General features: G+C 38.3%; 2 protein-coding genes across 6 annotated transcripts in view; one reads left to right on the top strand and one right to left on the bottom strand.

Moving 5' to 3' along the window:
* Positions 1 to 4050: 4050 nt before the first annotated feature.
* Positions 4051 to 10659, top strand: LOC122076141 (14-3-3-like protein GF14 iota). Its single transcript, XM_042641444.1, has 7 exons — positions 4051 to 4243; positions 6200 to 6506; positions 8968 to 9055; positions 9151 to 9260; positions 9380 to 9528; positions 10009 to 10055; positions 10165 to 10659. The coding sequence occupies exons 1-7, from the start codon at positions 4171 to 4173 to the stop codon at positions 10168 to 10170; spliced, it is 780 nt and encodes a 259-aa protein (XP_042497378.1). The 5' UTR covers positions 4051 to 4170; the 3' UTR covers positions 10171 to 10659.
* A 3476-nt stretch (positions 10660 to 14135) lies between these two features.
* LOC122076142 overlaps positions 14136 to 18356 on the bottom strand; it is a 7105-nt gene continuing 2884 nt past the window's right edge. For 4 of the 5 annotated variants that reach the window (XM_042641448.1, XM_042641446.1, XM_042641445.1 and 1 more), the window contains 3 exons: positions 17276 to 17327; positions 17086 to 17155; positions 14136 to 14630 (listed from right to left, as the gene is read on the bottom strand). In XM_042641448.1, coding sequence (XP_042497382.1) covers positions 14544 to 14630; positions 17086 to 17155; positions 17276 to 17327 — 209 coding nt within the window. In that variant the 3' untranslated portion in view covers positions 14136 to 14543. Of the gene's footprint in view, positions 14631 to 16090; positions 16177 to 17085; positions 17156 to 17275; positions 17328 to 18356 lie in introns of all 5 variants that reach the window. The other variant, XM_042641449.1, reaches the window with a different exon arrangement.

Genomic DNA, 18356 nt, shown 5'->3' with positions numbered 1-18356 from the left:
GGTCGGATGTGTAGATGACAGGAAGAGCACCAGTGGTGGTGCATTCTATTTGGGGAGCAGCTTGGTGGCATGGCATAATAAGAAGCAAGAGTCAGTCTCTCTTTCAACTGCACAGGCAGAATACATTGCAGCTACATCTTGTTGTACACAAGTATTGTGGATGAAGCAGATGTTGAAGGATCTGAGTGTGGAGGTTGAGCAGGCAGTGCCACTATATTGTGAAAATACTAGTGCTATCAATATCTCTAAGAACCCGGTGATGCATTATAGAACGAAACACATTGCTATCCGGTATCATTTCTTAAGAGACAAGGTGATGGAAGGTGAAGTAAGGATAGAGTTTGTTCCCACAGTAGAGCAAATGGCTGATATCTTCACTAAACCGCTTCTCAAAGATCAGTTTGAGTTCCTTAGATAGAAGCTAGGAGTGGTGGTTCTTCCAAAGCACTAGTGGCATTGGGAGAGGAGGAGCAGGTTGCTTGATGTTGCTATCCCCATATTGGACTCAGGGGGAGTCCATTGGTTCCACCCTTTGTACTTGTTGTCAAAGGAGGAGAGAGTTACTCATCGGAGCTTTGGAGTGTATTAGTGATTAGGTAATTGCCAACAACTCTAAAAGGGGAGATTGTTGTTTTATGGTTGTCCTTGTTGGCAACTTGGCCACGTGGCGATGATAATGTAGCCAGTTTGGGTGACATGGATGAAAATGATGACATGACAGTATCTAGTGTCACCGATGAGATAATATAACTACTTGGTATGCATGGAATGGTTTGATACATCCTTAGTACGTGGTGCAGATTTCTGGGTCAAAACTGGTAAAATTAGCCTATTTACGATCGAGGGTATTTTCGACACTAAAAATGATATTTTTGGAATATCATTTCTTCATAAAAAGTATAGATTGTAATTTATCTAGTCCAGTGCATCTAATTTTGTCTCATTCCGATACCGTATGAAGAAGTTACGTCATTTGTGGCAGTCGAGAGTAGTTTTGGTATTGAAGACGAATTTTTTAAAGGAAGTGTTCTTCATGTAATAATACGAAAAAAATCCAAACTTTTCAACGGTTCTGATTTCGTATGAGAAAGATACGTCATTGGAAAGGTCTAGGGGCATTTTGGTATTTTTACATGGATGAGTAAGATGATTGAGTCTTCTGGAAAGTCATAGAGCGTCTAGTTACGGTTCCAACGCACTTTATTTCATCTCGATCGGATATCATATGAAAAAGTTATAACTGTTTCCATAAAGCCGGTTCGAAAATCAAACCGAAATTCCATCAGTTGCTCTCGGTGTTGGGTGGATTTTTCAGAATTTATTTTTGAAATTTGAAGGGCTTTTGTGTAATTTCAATATTATAAAGGTCTGAGTTGCAAGGGATCTTTAAGCACTGAAATATATGGAGGCAGGGGCTTGATTGTAATAAAGAGGAGTAAAGGGAAGTGAAATGGATGGTCCAGATTCGACCACGTAGGCTTGATGCCCATCCAAAGGTTGCTGAAATGGACGAGATAGATGCTTTAGCGTAGGATTTGATTGGTTAGGTGCATAATCCTTGATGCACTGGCGCTACACCTTATCAAGGTATGTTGTGGTGTTTCGCGCGTGCATAGAAGGTATAAAAAAAAGATTATGATTTTAAGGATCTCATGAGATCTGATTGAAGCCATCATGGAGGATTCGGATCCAACGATCGATAAACCTTTTACATTTGTGAGTGGGAGACAAGCTCCCTTAAAATCCGGAAAAGTAACCAATCAAAGATCGACAACAAAAAGTGCATATTGACCGCTGATGTCAGCATGACATCATTAGTTGACTATCTTATTCAAATCTTGTGGTTGAGATTTATTATCCGTTATTTTAATCGGACGGTATAGATTAAGAGATTCTCCTTAATGAGATGTACGGCCATATTTGCACCCCTGTTGCGCGCCACCGGTGTAGCCTACGCCACTCCTACGAAGATTCCATTTCAGACTATCTCATTGCTCCAACTTCAAATGCTCATATCTTCCTCATTTTAACTCGGATTTGGGTGAACCAAGTTGAAGATTTTCGTTTTTTCAAGCCCTACACTATGGAAGCAAGAAAAATGAGTTTTGAGTGAAAGAAGGCTATGGTTTTGACAGGAGAAATTTCTCCCTCTTTGTTGGTCCTTGAATGAACATGAATACTTGATGATAAATGTTCTTAGGCCATTAAATGAGGTAAAAGAGATGATTGAGGTGTGTTAATGATACATTAACTCAATGCCAAGGAGGAAGAGAAGAAAGTAAGGATGTGTTTGCTTTGAAGAGCAAGAAGCCAATGAGAGAGAATGTGTAAGTATCAAACTTGTCAATACAAGTTTTCAGTCATCCCAGACAATCGGTTGTGAGATTTTCTAACTTTTGATTTACATTATATGCATGTATGTATGTTAGGGTTAGTTGTTGATGAATGTATATATGCTAGGTTGGTTGTGGATGAACTGTAAGTATGCTAGCTAGTTGTGGATGTATATGCTAAGTAGAGCTTGACTATAGGGCATTGATAGAAGTTTAATTTAATTATATTATTTCTTGAGTGCTTAGTGGGTACTAAGCATTGGGAGTGGGTGCTCCTGTGTAGTGGGTGCTACACATTGTATCAGCACTGTGAGTGCCATCTCAGCTTCGGTTTGAGAAAATTGGGTGTGGGTGCTCCCGACTGTAGGTGCAGTCAAAAGTAGTGTATTGAATAGGTATGAAGCCTTTATAGGCACTACTCTGAGGATGTAGGCAAATTACTGAATCTCGTAAAAACCCTATGTTGTGGGTGCTTGTGGTTTGCATTTTATATTGAAGTGCGTGGAATGTGGAATGGGTGTGCACACTTGGAAGTGCTTATGAGAGGCTGAGTGTGCATAGGACTGTGTGCAAAAAGGGACAGGTATATCAGGTTTTTCTTGACCAGATATCGGACAGGTTTTTGGGGATCGGAATTGGACTCACTGATTCACCCCCCCTCTTAGTGACTGCCGGGTTACAACACCTAGTCCCTTCTCCTTTCACTTTCTTTACAAAAAACTAGAGAAAAAACCTCATGCAGAAGAACTATCCTACAAATAAATGGAAGGAATCTCTGTCTTGCTTGATACATCGATTACGAGATTCAAGATTCTTCTTTGTTGAGGTTGCAACTGTCAGTCTATGGTTAGGATTTATTTTTTATGAGATATAAAACACTTCAACATTGTTGGAGGGGGAAGTGATACTTTAACATTGTTGGAGGTGGATGCAGTGGCAAAGGGGCTGTTGTAGGTATCAAGGCAAAAGGGGTTGAGCGGAGCAAAAGTGCCAGAGAGAGAGGGATGTCAGGTCCAAGCAATTGCAAGGGAAGGGAGAGAGGCAGAGGAAAAGTAAAAACAAGGTGTAACAACGTACATTGAAGGTTTAGAGATTTTTTTTCCATCCAATGGTTTTAGTTAAGTTCATCACATCTTACGGCTAAAATCCCGCTAGCACGCAAGATTCTAAGGAAACTCACTAGCATATCTATCTCTCTCCCAAAAAAAAAAAATGACTGAATGGATTCTTCCTTCCCCTCACCGTGAAAGAAAACTTTCCCCTTGAGGTTCTTCCAATATATTCCCATTCACCAACAAATTGGTGTTTTTGCGTAGAAATTGCGTTAGCTGTGTCATGGGTGGGCTGCGCTGTCTTGGCTAGGGATGATGGTGTCAGGTTGGTACCAGCCTGGTCCGAGCTGCAATCTTAATCGGTTCGGATAGTTTGTTTGGCCACAGCCGAACCGGACATCCGAGTCAAGTTCAAAAGGGCCCGATTTTCTTTGGCGGGAGAAGGAAGCCTTCATAAGATCCTCGCGTTGTAAAAGACAATCACATCACAATACAGCTTCAAGGGCTACGACGCATTCGCTTAAAACTCGAACACTTTTTATAACAAATCGGGGCAGTTATCTTTCTATTCTCAACATCTATGGTCAAGATCTATTATGCGTTCCCTTATTTATGTGAATGCTAACTACTTGAACTACCATATAAACCCCATTTCACATTCGAACCTTTCGACTTCTTTTCCATCCATTAATTCCATTTTCGATCTTTTTCTCTCTCAAAATATTCATTCTGTTTCTTCTCCTCTGCAACTTTCTCTCGTTTGTCTCTCTTCTTTGATCTCTAAAATGTCGACGGAGAAGGAAAGAGAGAGCCATGTTTATATGGCGAAGCTCGCCGAGCAGGCTGAGCGATACGATGGTGAGCTCTTGATCGGCGTTGCTCTTGTTTGAGCCGCCTATTATCGATTTCTTTTTTATTCTCGTATTAGCATTTTGCTACCTCATATTCATATAGATCACATAACTGATTCTTATGTGGTGTTTTCGGATCTTGATCTGTTGCAGTTTTGTACAATGTTGCTCAGATCCCGAACTCCTAGGGTTTCGTATTGATTCAGTTTTGTAGGTTTATTATTTTGGTCATTGAATTCATGCCCTTTCTTCTTTAGTGCTCGATCTAGCTTCTGGTGGCTCAGTTTTGTTTCATAACATTCTCAGGAAATGTAGCAGAGAAAAATGTTGTGTACTGTTTAGCTTAGGTTTACGTTCTTTGTTCTGTTTTTTTGTGGAAGCAGTTTCTCTGGTTCCTGGTGGAGATCGTGTTCATATATCCATTTCCGCCAAATTGTTATGATTTTCTAATTATTTGTTTTCACATTGCCGCTCGAACTCGGGAAAGTTTTGTTTGGTAATCTAGGTGAAATGTGAGATGCATTAGACTGTGGAAGATTCTGCATTGACGTGGATATGCAGTTGAAAAAATATTGGCGTATATTCATGGTCTTTTATGTATTTTTTGAGTTGCACGTCTTTTTTGTTTTCGTGTTTATGATGTTCTATATGTGCACCGGATAGATTTCCCTTATAGATCTCAATATTTCTTTAAAAACGGACATAATCATTGCATCATCACTGTGCGCATTCTCATGCATCCATACAAAAGTTGGTAAATAATGCTGATGCTATAGATTAGCCACTGCACTAGCCGTGGTTTGTTGCTTGTTACTTTTTACCTTTGCTGGGTTTCTTGGAACTATCTTATGTTTCCCTTTTTCACTGAAAACATTTTTGTTTTGCACTTGAGATTGAAGATAAAACTTGCAACCATCATGATATCTGAGCTAGCTATCAGCTGCTGTTTTCTTATTGAGATGAACATGACTGGTCAAGCCCTGCAATGAGATCATTCACACTAAGCCTGGGCTACTGTTGTATGTTCCAATCTGTCACCCCAATCCTTCCATGCATCATGGACGGAGGTACCTGCCAGATATAGATTTTTGGACACTGATCAGGTAGCCATTGTATATAGTCGGGCCCTTGATTTTTTTTCCTTTCGCGACTTACTTAAATGGAAGCAAAGAGAATTACAACCCCCCATTCCACAAAAGATCCTAAGAGTTCATTGATAGTTGGACTAGATTCGTGGACTGGTTCAGCTGATACTCTTTAAATTCTTTCTTAATGTTTATTTCCTTTTCATTCTATGTCGTGGGGTTGAAACCCTTAGATATATGTGGCTTTCCCTATTTCCTAATGTATCAATGTGATTATCCCAATTATATTTAGTATCGTAGATGTAACAACCATAGAATCAATTGCTATTCCAACTATATTTAGTAATCATAGACGTAAGAATCGTAGTATTGATTGTCACCGTCACTCTTAGCCACCTAATATTTGAATGACTAAAAAAGGAATTTGACCATACGTGGGCGACTGTTTACCAAAAATACGTCTCTACAAAGTCATAAGAACACGTATGGGGGCTGACACCTGCCCATGCATGACACATCAAATGTCCTACAAGTGAGTATTTAGTTATTCCCCATCTCTATTAAGTAAATATCTCTTATATAGGATGCAAATTATGCTTATGTGCTTTCTCATTCTCTTGCATTTATATTCACCTATTGGTCATGGGGACGTAGACCAATTGCTTCATTTGGATAGTAATAGATTAGAAACAGGGGCTACCAATGAGTAACATAGTATACCTGCAATGTACTGAAGCATCAATGTTATATAGATGAGCTTCTCTATTCACTTTATCCCTACACTCCTCTCCCCCAAAAAGAAAGCATCTTAACTAAATTCAGACTCCAATTTCCATCCTTTGATTCATGTTGATCACCTCTTATGTTTGATGGCACAGAAATGGTAGAAAGTATGAAGAAAGTTGCTAAACTTGATCTTGAGCTGACTGTAGAGGAAAGGAACCTTCTCTCTGTTGGTTACAAAAATGTCATTGGAGCACGCCGAGCTTCCTGGCGAATTATGTCTTCTATTGAGCAGAAAGAAGAGTCCAAAGGAAATGAGCATAATGTGAAACTGATCAATGGTTATCGGCACAATGTAGAGGAGGAGCTTTCTAAGATCTGCCATGACATCTTGACTATCATAGATAAGCACCTGATCCCTTCTTCAAGCTCTGGAGAATCAACCGTTTTCTACTACAAGATGTGAGTTGTGTTTCCTGAATATTTTGTTACAGTTACTTTTGTTCCTGTTGGTTATGGCAAACACTTCCAAAATAGAAAAATCAGAACTGATTAACGGGACAAGGATAACCAAAACAGAGAAAAAGAGCAGCTTAGAGAGATTCAATAACTTGCAGAAGAGATATCAGATAAGCCTGCTTTTGTGTTCGAGGGTCCTCCTCAACAGTAAAATATACTTGCAAAATGTTTTAGGAAACAGAGAGCTAGTGTGGCCTGCGCAGTCAACTCCTAGTGCAACTAGGAGAATAGAGCAGATGTTCTGAAGACTATCTAATAATGCTCATTAGAGAAAATCAGAAACCCAGAGGACATATTTTTAGAAACTAGTATGGTAAATTTGAGACTTACTTAGTAGTATTTTTGTGAGATATCCGAAGTTGAAAGCAACGTAATGCAGGCCCAGTCCAGAAATGTTATATTTTATTATCTATGGGGTATGGACTTTTAATTTTTGGGTTTATTTACTGTATTGGTTTGAATTATAAGGCCCAAAAGTGAGGGATTAAGGGGGGTACACAAATTAATATTTTATTTTAGTGGACCCAATGCTAATGTCGATAGTGGTTACTTTGGTAGGTGAATAGGTGATACGGTTATTTATTATAGTTGGAGTCTACTAAGTTAAAAAATATTAGGATAAGAATCCTTAATGGAGTCTATTTTCGGTTTTGGGTTTCTATATATGTTACCTTACGATTGTGACTGTATGGAGATTGAAAGAATGAAATGAATTAATTTTGGTTTTGAGTATTATTTATTGCCAATTTAGCTGGTGTTTCTCTCACCTCTATCGCAGCTTCTTCCTTATTTTCTGTTTTCTCTCTCTTGCATGGTTGTTCCCTTCATATTTAGGCAGCTGGCAAATTCTATCTGTTATTACTTCTATATTTTGAATGTTCTATATATTAGTTTATTCTGAAAATCAATTATTCAGGTCTGATATTTAATCTCTTGACATCACACCGTTAGATCTGATCTCCAAATATAGGCTTCGGATTAGAATTTTCTTCCTCCAATCCTTAAGTGAGCCCATCAGTTGCAGATCCAACGATCGACCTGCATCACCACCAGAACTTCGGCAAAAAACAGGGTGCCGTAGGTGTATAAAGAATAGAGAAATCTGATCTGTTGTCAAAGATGATAGTAGAAGAGAGAAGATAAGATAAACAGTCTAAGAATCCACTTGAAACCCCATTGGAATCCACCAAGATTAACCTGAGAAATCCACTCCAATGGATACTGAATCCACTGCAAAACACAGTTGAAAAACTGAGATCTCTGGTTTCATTAAATCAGGTGGAGGTCCTATATGCATTTACATCTATTTATGGAGTGGGAATCAGGGGCTGATTTGGACTAGCCTGGGCCAAATCCTAAACTAAAGTTAAAAACAAAAATAAAAATTGAGACCCCAGTGGTTCTTTTTTCTTTATTAACGTCGTTTTGGGCACAATTGGTACATTCCAAAATAACCAAGCCTTGCAAGAAACATGCATGAACCATTTCAAAAAGCATGTGTCCTGATAACCCAAAGTCTCAATAGTTAGCTTTCCGTCTTCCAGTCGAAATTCAATGAGGCTTTGGTTCATCCCACACGTATACGTCATGGACATTCCACCTTTCTATGTTATAGACCTGTCTGTAACTATTAAGGGTCTGGTTATTATACTTCGTAAACATATCTTCGATATAGAAATCGAAAGGATCTGATTTGAACAAGTTTCAACAAATCCAAAAGGAAATCATTGCTATTTGACTTGGACCTGTTCTAAAAAAGTTGTTGACATGGACGAAATCAGGGAAAACCTTTGAAATGATTTCAATATTGGACCTTCCTTCTTTATCTCGAAAGACAGGATGTCCTAACCATCCAACAGCTATTCCGTCCCTGTTGTCCATTGAGCCCACTCTGAATAATCCCCCTTTTGCTGGATTATTTCCGATGTAATCAGAAAAGGCTAATTTTTCGGGAATTTTAGACCAAGCTTCTGATAAACTTTGGTTTTCGACTTTAGGGACCCATTTGACCAGCTTTTGGAGGTCTCCTAGAATATCGTAACTTTCAAATTTCAAGCTCGAAGACACGGACCTAATTCCTTCCAACACTACTAGCAATCAAACATCAAACAAAGTGTAAAAACAACTGAAACAACCAGGACTGGACTAAATTCCTAAAGACTCAAGAAGTGAGCCATCATAGGACCAAACCAGGTCCTCCTCTTGATTCTTCTATGCTGCATTAAGTGTTCTCTCAGGTTTACAAACTTCTGTGGGATACCATGTGAATTACCTAATTTGTCTAACAGCCACTGGGCTGTATACTATATGTCATGCATTATCCAGAAATAAAGTTTTTCTATTTGAAGTAAAAATTACTATAAAGTTCTTATTGTTGTTCTGTTCCATTGCAAAATAATTGCAGGAAGGGAGACTATTACCGTTATCTTGCTGAGTTTAAGACTGACCAAGAAAGAAAAGAAGCCGCGGATCAATCATTGAAGGGCTACCAGGCAAGCTTCTCTGCCTCTGATATTGGCTTAGATTCAGAAGCATTTTATTCTTGGGCATATACCTTGCATGATCTTATAATTTCTTTTTGTATTAGGCTGCTTCTGCCACTGCAAATACAGATCTTCCCCCAACTCATCCAATCCGCTTAGGTCTTGCCCTAAACTTCTCTGTCTTCTACTATGAGATTCTGAATTCCCCTGAGAGGTAGGTCCAATTTTGTTGGTCCCTTCTATCAAGAGAATTTGGAGCCATAAAATTTTTTTTTTTATCATATTTTTCATCTAATTATCTGATGAACTTTGTGACCTCTTAATAATTCTTAGGGCCTGCCATTTGGCAAAACAAGCGTTTGACGAAGCTATTGCAGAATTGGACACCTTGAGTGAGGAGTCATACAAGGATAGCACCTTGATCATGCAGCTGTTGAGGGACAACCTTACTTTGTGGACCTCTGACCTGCCTGAAGATGGAGGTACTGCTGTTAAGTTGTGAAAGTTCATTATGTTTTCCTTGTGTTTTGATCTATGAACAAATTTGTATCAAAGAGCAGGAACGTGAGGTGTACCTGCTAGGCAGATGCAAGTGCACTAACACAAAGCTTTTAAGAAATTGATCAGATATTGGATCATTCTGGGACAGTATATTCTGATGTCAGAATGATTTGGTTGCCCGTGCCAACAGTTGGCCTTGATCTGATTGTTCGGTTCAACACTCTTTATAGCATTGCATCAATGTTGCATTTGTTCCAACCTTCAATGACAGTTTGGTGGGTGTACCGTCAATGTCAGGCTGTGGACCTTTGTTTATCATTTACTTAATACACTGTTATTATTGCATTTGGGTTCCTTTGTTGCTTCAACAGAGGACAACTAGATTCCTGCTAGGGCAATAACTGTTAAATGGAATACCTGCAATGGCTATATACCTAAATGGAAAACAATTTTTTTTGCAGGTGAGGAGGGGATTAAGTTTGAGGAGACCAAAGCTGCGGAACCTGAGGTAAGCGCCATTTGATCTCTCTCTCTCTGCTGTTATTCTACTCTTTTATCAGAACCCCTTTTTCCTGGTTTGAAAGAAGGCTAAAGTTTAATTTGAATGGCTTCTGCAGCATTGAGGAGACCTTCAAATTTTTGCATGTCGTAAGCTGATGTCAGGTATGGCGTTCATGGATTTCAAAGTCGACTTGCAAGCAGAGCATTTTTTGCTTTTCTTCTTGGGGGTTGTGGGGATGAAGCAGAGGACTCACTGTAGTAGCTGATATTATGTCATGGGCTTTCTTTATAGCCTCGAGATTAGTTAGTTCATTTGGCTTGATTTAAAATTTTCCTTTCTCATTACCTTCCCATTTCCCCGTATCATTCATCTTGTGTCATTCTTCTCTCATAATGACAAGGAGATAAAAGAGATGCATTCTTTTATGGAATTTTGGGTATATTTTGGGAAGGCAGGATGCAGTGGTTAATCTTTTCATGTTTTTTTTTTTTTCCTTCTTCTTCTGTTCTACTCAGGGTTGTTGTGTACTTTTTATCCATACGTCCCTGGATATCTTCTGTTTACTTTTCTTATTCTTATTCTATAATAATTGCTAGATTGCATTCTTGTCTCTTGTTGGATTTTATGCTCCCTACCCTTTTTCCTCTCGGCTTTTATTTCAGACTTTCTGGAAAGGAAGGAGAAAGGGATATTCTTTTCTTTCTCTATGGAAATGGTTCTAGGAAAAATGGTTCATTGCCATCTATACCTTTAAATTTAACTGTATTCTAATTTGTTTATGGCATTATCTGAATGACAACTTTGTGTATATAGAACATGCACTTTCTTTTGTTATGCCCCTTGTCTTGTTTTCAACAGTTTTTAAATCAGGGATAAAAGGGTTTTCAAAATTATTTGAAAATAACTTATTATAATATCATTTTCAACAGTTTTCATCGTCTTGGAACTCTTTTGAAGTACATACCTGTGAACTTTGTTTTATCCTCACAAAAAGAAAGTGTTAACCAAAAGGGCAAAAGAACAAGTTTACAAACTATTTGACATCTTAAGAGATGTCCACAAGAAAATTAAATCCTTATCAAACTATTTTGATAGCCAATGTGGTTCTTATTTGTCTTTTCAGGGTTTACCTCTGTTGCCTGTGCTCGTAGTGTAAAAACGTTAAATTGACAATTGATCAAACCACGCAAAACTACAAAATCTAACAAGATACAGGTGATGGCTCAAGTTTGATTTGTGCACTCCTTTTATGGTATCTTAATTCATAGCACAGGGTTAATGCAAGCTATAATTTTATGTTGTAAAAAATGTGGTTGCAACTTTCTTTTGATGCTCTGTTTTTACTCTTAAAAATTATTTAACTCAAGGTTTAAATGGGGTTTTTAAAGAATATTAATTTGAAATTTGTTTACCATTATGTCATTCTCAATATTTTTCATTGAAATAAGGTTTCAATGCCTACGGACCCTTGATAGGAATGAGAAAAGGTCAAAAGGGCAGGTGCTGGATACAAAAAACTCAGAATGACCGTCTCACGTCTCGTGAAAAGAATCACCAATGTTGATTTACAACCAAAAAAAATTCCATTTGTTTTATTCTTAAACTTGAATCCATACGTTGAATTTATGTAGCATATCTGCTTGTTTTCATTCCATCTTTGGCATAATTAGGACATTATATTAGATTTGTTAACAGAGGATATGTCAAAAAGTACAAAGTCTTGAGGATGTCGAGACATATTGAGGTGGTGGTCCAGGCCCCAGGCTGGATTAAGAAAGAAAAAAAAGGCAACGTGGTAGGGGCACGATATTTACTCTCTCTCTCTCTCTCTCTCTCTCTCTCTCTCTGTGTATGTGTGGTGCTCATAAAGCTGAAGATGTTTGATCAAATAGCCGACTGAATCGGAATATATTAAGACTGACCGATTCCGTCATGGAAGTGTGTGCGTGCTTGAAGGATCAACTCAATTGGCATCGGTGGAAGACCCACATGTTCCTTACGCATCTTATTAGCCCAAAGTGGCTAAAGCTTGCTTTCATTTTTTTCTTTCTTTTCCGCAAATACAGAAGGAAACAGACAAAGAAGGTAAACCTGAACCTGAAGTGCCATGTTGCTTTGTTTCTTTTGGGGCCACAAATTCCCATCGTAACGTGCATGCATCGTCGCAAAAGTGTCAGCAAATCCACAGATTCATGCATTTTATATTTACAATTCTCTCTCTCTCTCTCTCTCTCTCTCTCTCTCTCTCTGAAAAACCAATAAAAAATTGAAGTATCCTTCTAATAATAATAATAAAAGGAAAAAAATGTTAGATGAGTTCCTGGAATGTGTTCGAAAATAATATTTTCGATAGTCTAAAATTTGAGTGAGAGATTGCTGGTTGTCACTTGTCACGACCACCGTGAGTGGCTTCCTTTTGAGGAGAGCAGATCAGGTTTACGTTGTTCTCATATGTTCTTGATTTGTGGATTTGAAATCCATTTTCTCACTTCATTTAATAGATTTTGAATCACAAATCAAGGATATGCACAATTGTTCTCATATGTGAACCTGATCCCATTTCCTTTTTAGGGGCATTTAGACATTCATAAATAATGGTTGACCTATGCAATTTTTCTATGTTGTCTCTCATGGAAACCTTTAGGCTATGTTTGGGTGCAAGAGGAATTAAAGGGAAGGAAAGTAAAATTTTTATACTTAAAAAAGAAATATATGTAATCATTACCCCACGTGATTATGACATGAACTTCAAATCATTCCATATTTAATTATAAAATTTCATTTTACTTTGCATCCAAAAACATTTGCTACAATATGTAAAATGAATCATTAATAAATATGGTTAAAAAAATTAAGTAATTTATACAATCTCATTGGATCACATGGTGTAATGACTATAAACATTTCCTTTTTAAGTACGAAAATTTCATTTCTCTTCCCTTTAAATTCCTCTTGCAACCAAACAGAGCCTTAGTTGCAGTCAATCAGGGAATTTTTTTTCAATTTAAAATATTTTGGCAAAAGTATCTCGAATCATGAACTTAATTCCACCACATGGAAAAGATGGTAAATTTAATTGATAGATATCCAAGGGATGGTCTAGATAGCCGAAGAGTGAACAAGAATCTGTTGGGGAACACAACCCTGAAACTTTATGTATGTCCATTCACCCCATTCGTAGTCCCTTGCACCCATGCCAAATTCTAGATTTTTCAATGATATGTTTCGCCAAATTGCCAACTTTATTTGAACTAAAACCCGTCATATGGGCAACAAACCTTAGAGTCTACTTAACCACAAAATTTCAGCCAAATAGAAAAATAGGCATCAAACCATGGCTTGGTCATGCGAACCGCCCGACTATGTAATCTCTTCCTTTTTTTTTTTTTGCACATTTTTTTCCCCTCTATTTTGACACAGTAACGTATATGGGCAAAAATTGTAATCTATCCACCGCCACACCACAAAAATTTCTGCCCCACCAAACATGCCAAATGACAGATAAAGTTGCTAGAGCTGCACCGAAATGCAAAAGTCCAGTGGATCTGGAAATCTGGCATGCTCAGGACCTTGCTCTGTCAAGAGATTTCCTGCCATGTAGAGGACCCGCATGACAGATCCAGAGTCCAGACCCTCCACCCCATCAAACATCATCCCTTGTTCTTGCCCAGATCAAGCTCATATCCTACAGTGTCCAAATCATGCTCATTTCTATAGTAGTGAATCTCACATCTGACCCTAAACTTGGTTATATCTACACCAAAACCGTCCATTCGATCTCTTGCCCCCGCCGGCGCTGGCAGGTGCTTATCATAGTTAAGCGCATTCTTTAGTTCCATATACAAAAGGTTAACTGTGAACCATAAGAGAATATTTCGGCAAAAGGCTGGGGGGGCAGGTCATCTAGTCTTGCTATTCCATCCTTTTATCTGTGACACAATCAAATGAAGAAAAGTCCGAAGACGGGGTTGATCAGAGAAAGATCAGACCACATAGTCCTTTGACAAGTCAATGGTTTACAATGCTCATATGGTCTTGATCATCAAGCCCAGCCATCAACTACACAATTTCCAGTTCAGCAGTCCATGAAAACACCACTCTTATTCTAAAGAGTTCAAGAAGTCAGTTATTCCACCATTATTATCAGTTGTGAAGGAGCTGTTTAATCAAGCAATAAAATGCTCTCACCAGCTACAGCCTACAATACAGGTATACGCAAAAATACCTTAGCATTAGTGCCACACCACCTGCTTCTGAGCAAGATCCGTGACAAAATCACGGCCAGGAAAGTGTCCTAGATACACCCTATGTACATTGAGATCTAATTTCTTTTCCTCTCGACGAGGCTTCATAAAGTCAACTCAAATAGACATCCAGCAGACTAATATTCTACTGAAATGAATAAAACAGCATCCAAAAAATATTGACTACTACCACAGAGGAGAGGCTGTACAAGCTGAAGAGAAACATGTATATATACCAAAAAGCTCCGGATTATGAGTCTTCTTTGCCAAAGAAACTTTGTGGTAAGGAAAAATCTTCTTCTTGATTCAAGAGCTCTCCCTCCTCATTGTCTGGTTTCTGGATTTTGACATGGAAGACAGTAGAACAAGTTAGGTGACTTTGAAAATTCGTTCATGTATAAATAAGAAAAAAACAAAAGGTACACCACAAAACTGCTACCAGGAAAAAGCTATGAAAGAAACAATAGGTGCATAAAGCATCAACAGAAATAATATAGAGGAAGAGAACAATCCCAAATGTTGGATATCTAGGGAACGGACTGAATTGATCACGTGTCAAATTTCAGTTCCTATATATTGGCATGCACCTCTCCATAGTCCTGGATTTTTCAATGTTTTGTTCCACTAGTTGTCCATTTGCATTAAATCTGGAAATGTGAGGAGGGGATCTTAGGGTCTACGTGTCCACAAACATTTGGCCCATCCTACCTGCCACATGGCAGAACTATATTCCAATCCATAGATTCCTTTACCAGAACCCCTGACCAGGATACCTTCTCCTTTTTTATTTACGTTTTAGGGGGTGGTGTTAGATCTAGAAGAGTAGAAGAATTAAATTATCTTTCTTTTATAGATAAAATTGATTGAGAAGCATAAAATAAATTAATAAAGAATAGAAAGAGCTCAAATATTGAGACACTGTTAAAAAACAGAAGGAAATGACACAGATAATAAGAGTCCTCGTTATCTCCTAGATTCTCAAGAATCCAGTCGCATCCAGCAGAGACCAAAGAGAAGTCCCCCTTCACAATTGAATGACAGGGACACCTGGCATGAGCCAACCAGAACACGAATAGGTTCTAGCCCTCCCAGAATCACCTGCACTAATTGGACCAATGCTATAAATTAGAATAGTAGACCCCTGAAGACCATAACCACTCCAAAAGGGCCTAAATTAATAACATAAAAGGACCATCAAATTTGAGCTCCAAACACCTGGAATCAGAGGAGTCCAACCTTACACCCTATGATGTTGAGGGTGAGATTTTCTATGAGTACGTGATGCAATCGGGGTCCCAAAAACCCTGTTAGGATCACTTATGGACCCAACCAAGTGCTAAACAACTCAAATATTAAGTTTGACAGCAATTTCTGTGAATAACTCCAAGTTTATAAGGGGAGTGGCAAATCTGTAATGACCAGAAATTGAAAGTGCTACTAATGCAGATGAAAAGGGAAGGGATAGCAAAGGAATTAGAATTCATTGATCAGGGTTAATCTTGGAATGAAAGATAAGGACTAAAGAGATTAAAATAGGAAGGGAGGGATATTCTTGGAAAACAAGGAGATATGGTGATATTTAGAATACTATCATCATGGGTCTTCTTCAACATCATGACAGGGAAAATAAAACCAGTGGAAACAGGTGTATTTGCAAATAAGAGATCTCTACCATACAAACCCCGATCAAACGGAAAATTTTACAGTAAAGTTCCCATTCTATAACCCTCTAAACCCCAAGCAATCCTTAGTTGAACCAACAATTAGAGAACTAAAGAAATTTCTCTGAAATATAACCTGGCGCAATAAGGGGTTTCAGGGAATTATCACACAATCCACGCAAGTTTCGGCAACCAGGTTGTACAGGTAGGATCCCTTCTGGGCTATGTAACAGCAAACCAAGTACCAGTCAGCTTATAAAAGAAGATTAAAGTGAACCAATCAGCACATGTAGAAGCCTATGCAAGTTCACAAAAGGGCTAGAAAGATACTATATGAGACAGACACATCTCATATAAATGAATGTATCAACATGACATGACAATGTCATAGTTGAACATCAAACCATATTAGGCCTACCAATTGCCCATGTAGCTAAATCATCAGCAAGTTATTTGGAACATCTAGGTTATAGAAGCATTTAAAACATGTACTTGGAATAAACCAAGGTTAAAAAACTCTTCCATTTCGCCATTTTGGGGGGCTAATGGCCGAAATTAGTGAGATGATCGAAATTTTGACAAAACAGTGCATTTTTTGGACTGAAATGAGTGAAATTTCGCCAGAACAGTGTTTCCAAGTTTTTCCAAGAACCAGTCAGCAGACTCAGCACATGGGCTGGGAAAGGTCAATAACAGGCTCCAGGGAATTGAAGCCAAAATATAGGAATATGGTGGTGTGCAAACCTATTTAGTATAGACAGGGTCCATGGCAAAGCTGATTTAATAAGATTTAGCTTTTGTTGACCGCAAACTTGACAAACCCTAGATGTTGCCATCCTTAAAAACAATTTTCAAACTTCTGAAAATTCTCTTTCTATTATTGGGGAAGGGGGACTGTAACTTTTGTGCCATTACAAGGAAAATCCCACTTTCAACCTCCCCCTAAGTAAAGCTGGGATTCAATCTCAGGACGTGGCAACAACAGGCCACTGCCCTTACCAGATGTGCTTGCTGCCAGCTTCAACTTTTGAAAGTTCAGTTAATTCAACCGTATCAATCTTCCTTAATATTAAGATTACTAATAAGCACATATGCTGAAGATAATTGAATCTAGTCATAAAAGCTCCATACCAGTGTCTCTAAGTTGTAGAATCGATCCAGCAACTGCAAAACCTCATCAGGTGAAAAGTGGCGATCAAAACTGCCAAAATGATATCGCAAAGTTAAGTGGAATACAAAATACTAAGCCTTCAAATGAGTCTAAATTTGAACTCTGAGTATGGCTCTAAAAGAATCAAACTGAATAGAATACAAAACTAACCTTCTCCTCAAAAATTCCATCAGACCATAAAGGACAAAGTGGCGGTGAATACCTGCTTGAGAACAATTTAAAAAGAAACGGATCATTACATTTTCATGTTGCTAGATTTCCATCATCAATGGAGACTTGTGTAGGGAATATCAATTGTACTGGGGTTTTTTTTGTGGCCTGTGCTTTACAGATTTAATTGTAAGGTGTTGATATTGGCTGATTATTGTGATGAAATTTTGGACAAATATAAAATTCCAATTGTCATTCGTGATGTAGATGCACACCCATGGACCGATACAAACCCATCTGGGTATCCAAACAAAGTTGAACCGGAAGATCTTTTAGGATTTTATTTCTATTCTCATGCAATCTTTTATTTTTGATAACTTAAGTAGGTGATAGCTACTAGGATTTAGTTTCCAATTAATTTGAGTTTCAAAATTAGGGTAGGTTTCCTTTAATGTTGGTTTTCTTTTACTATTAAAATGCATGTAATGTTCAATTAGAGAACAGATTGAGAAGATGAATTGAGTTTGAATGTCTAAAAGCCTGAGGTTGTGTGTGTGATTCTTCTCCCCCCCCCCCTTTCTTTGTGCGACTTCTCTCCCTCTCCCCTGCAATTCTGAGCATCTCAGGGATTTCTTCCCTTCCCCTACCGGCCCTCCATCAACTTGGTATCATAGTCGAAGGATCCATCTCCTTTGTTCTCTCTCCTCGTTCGACCTTCTCCCCTATCTCCTTTCCTTCCCTTCCTATCTCCCCATTTTCTGTTTTCCTTTCTGCCAAGAGTGAGAACAGAAATCCAAAAAAAAAATCCTCGAACCAGAACTCAAGCTCCCTTCGATTCTGCCCTATCATATCCCCACCGCCTCTCTCCCTATTTCATTCGATCGAACCCCTTTTCTAGGGTGCCGCCAGCAAGAAAGGTAAAAAGAGAAGAGAAAAGGAGCAAAGAGACTAAGAGGCATCAAAAAAGAAATAAAAGAAACGAAGCATAAGAAGAAAGGAGACAAAAAGGGAAGAGAGAGATCCAGAAAATCAAAAGAAAAGAAGTAGAAGACGTGAAGGGAAAGACAGAATCAGACAGAAT

The sequence above is a fragment of the Macadamia integrifolia genome, chromosome 4, assembly GCF_013358625.1.
Source record: "Macadamia integrifolia cultivar HAES 741 chromosome 4, SCU_Mint_v3, whole genome shotgun sequence".
NCBI classification, from domain to species: domain Eukaryota; kingdom Viridiplantae; phylum Streptophyta; class Magnoliopsida; order Proteales; family Proteaceae; genus Macadamia; species Macadamia integrifolia.
The sequence above is the reverse complement of the archived record's forward strand: the minus strand, read 5'-3'. Positions and strand labels throughout refer to the sequence as shown.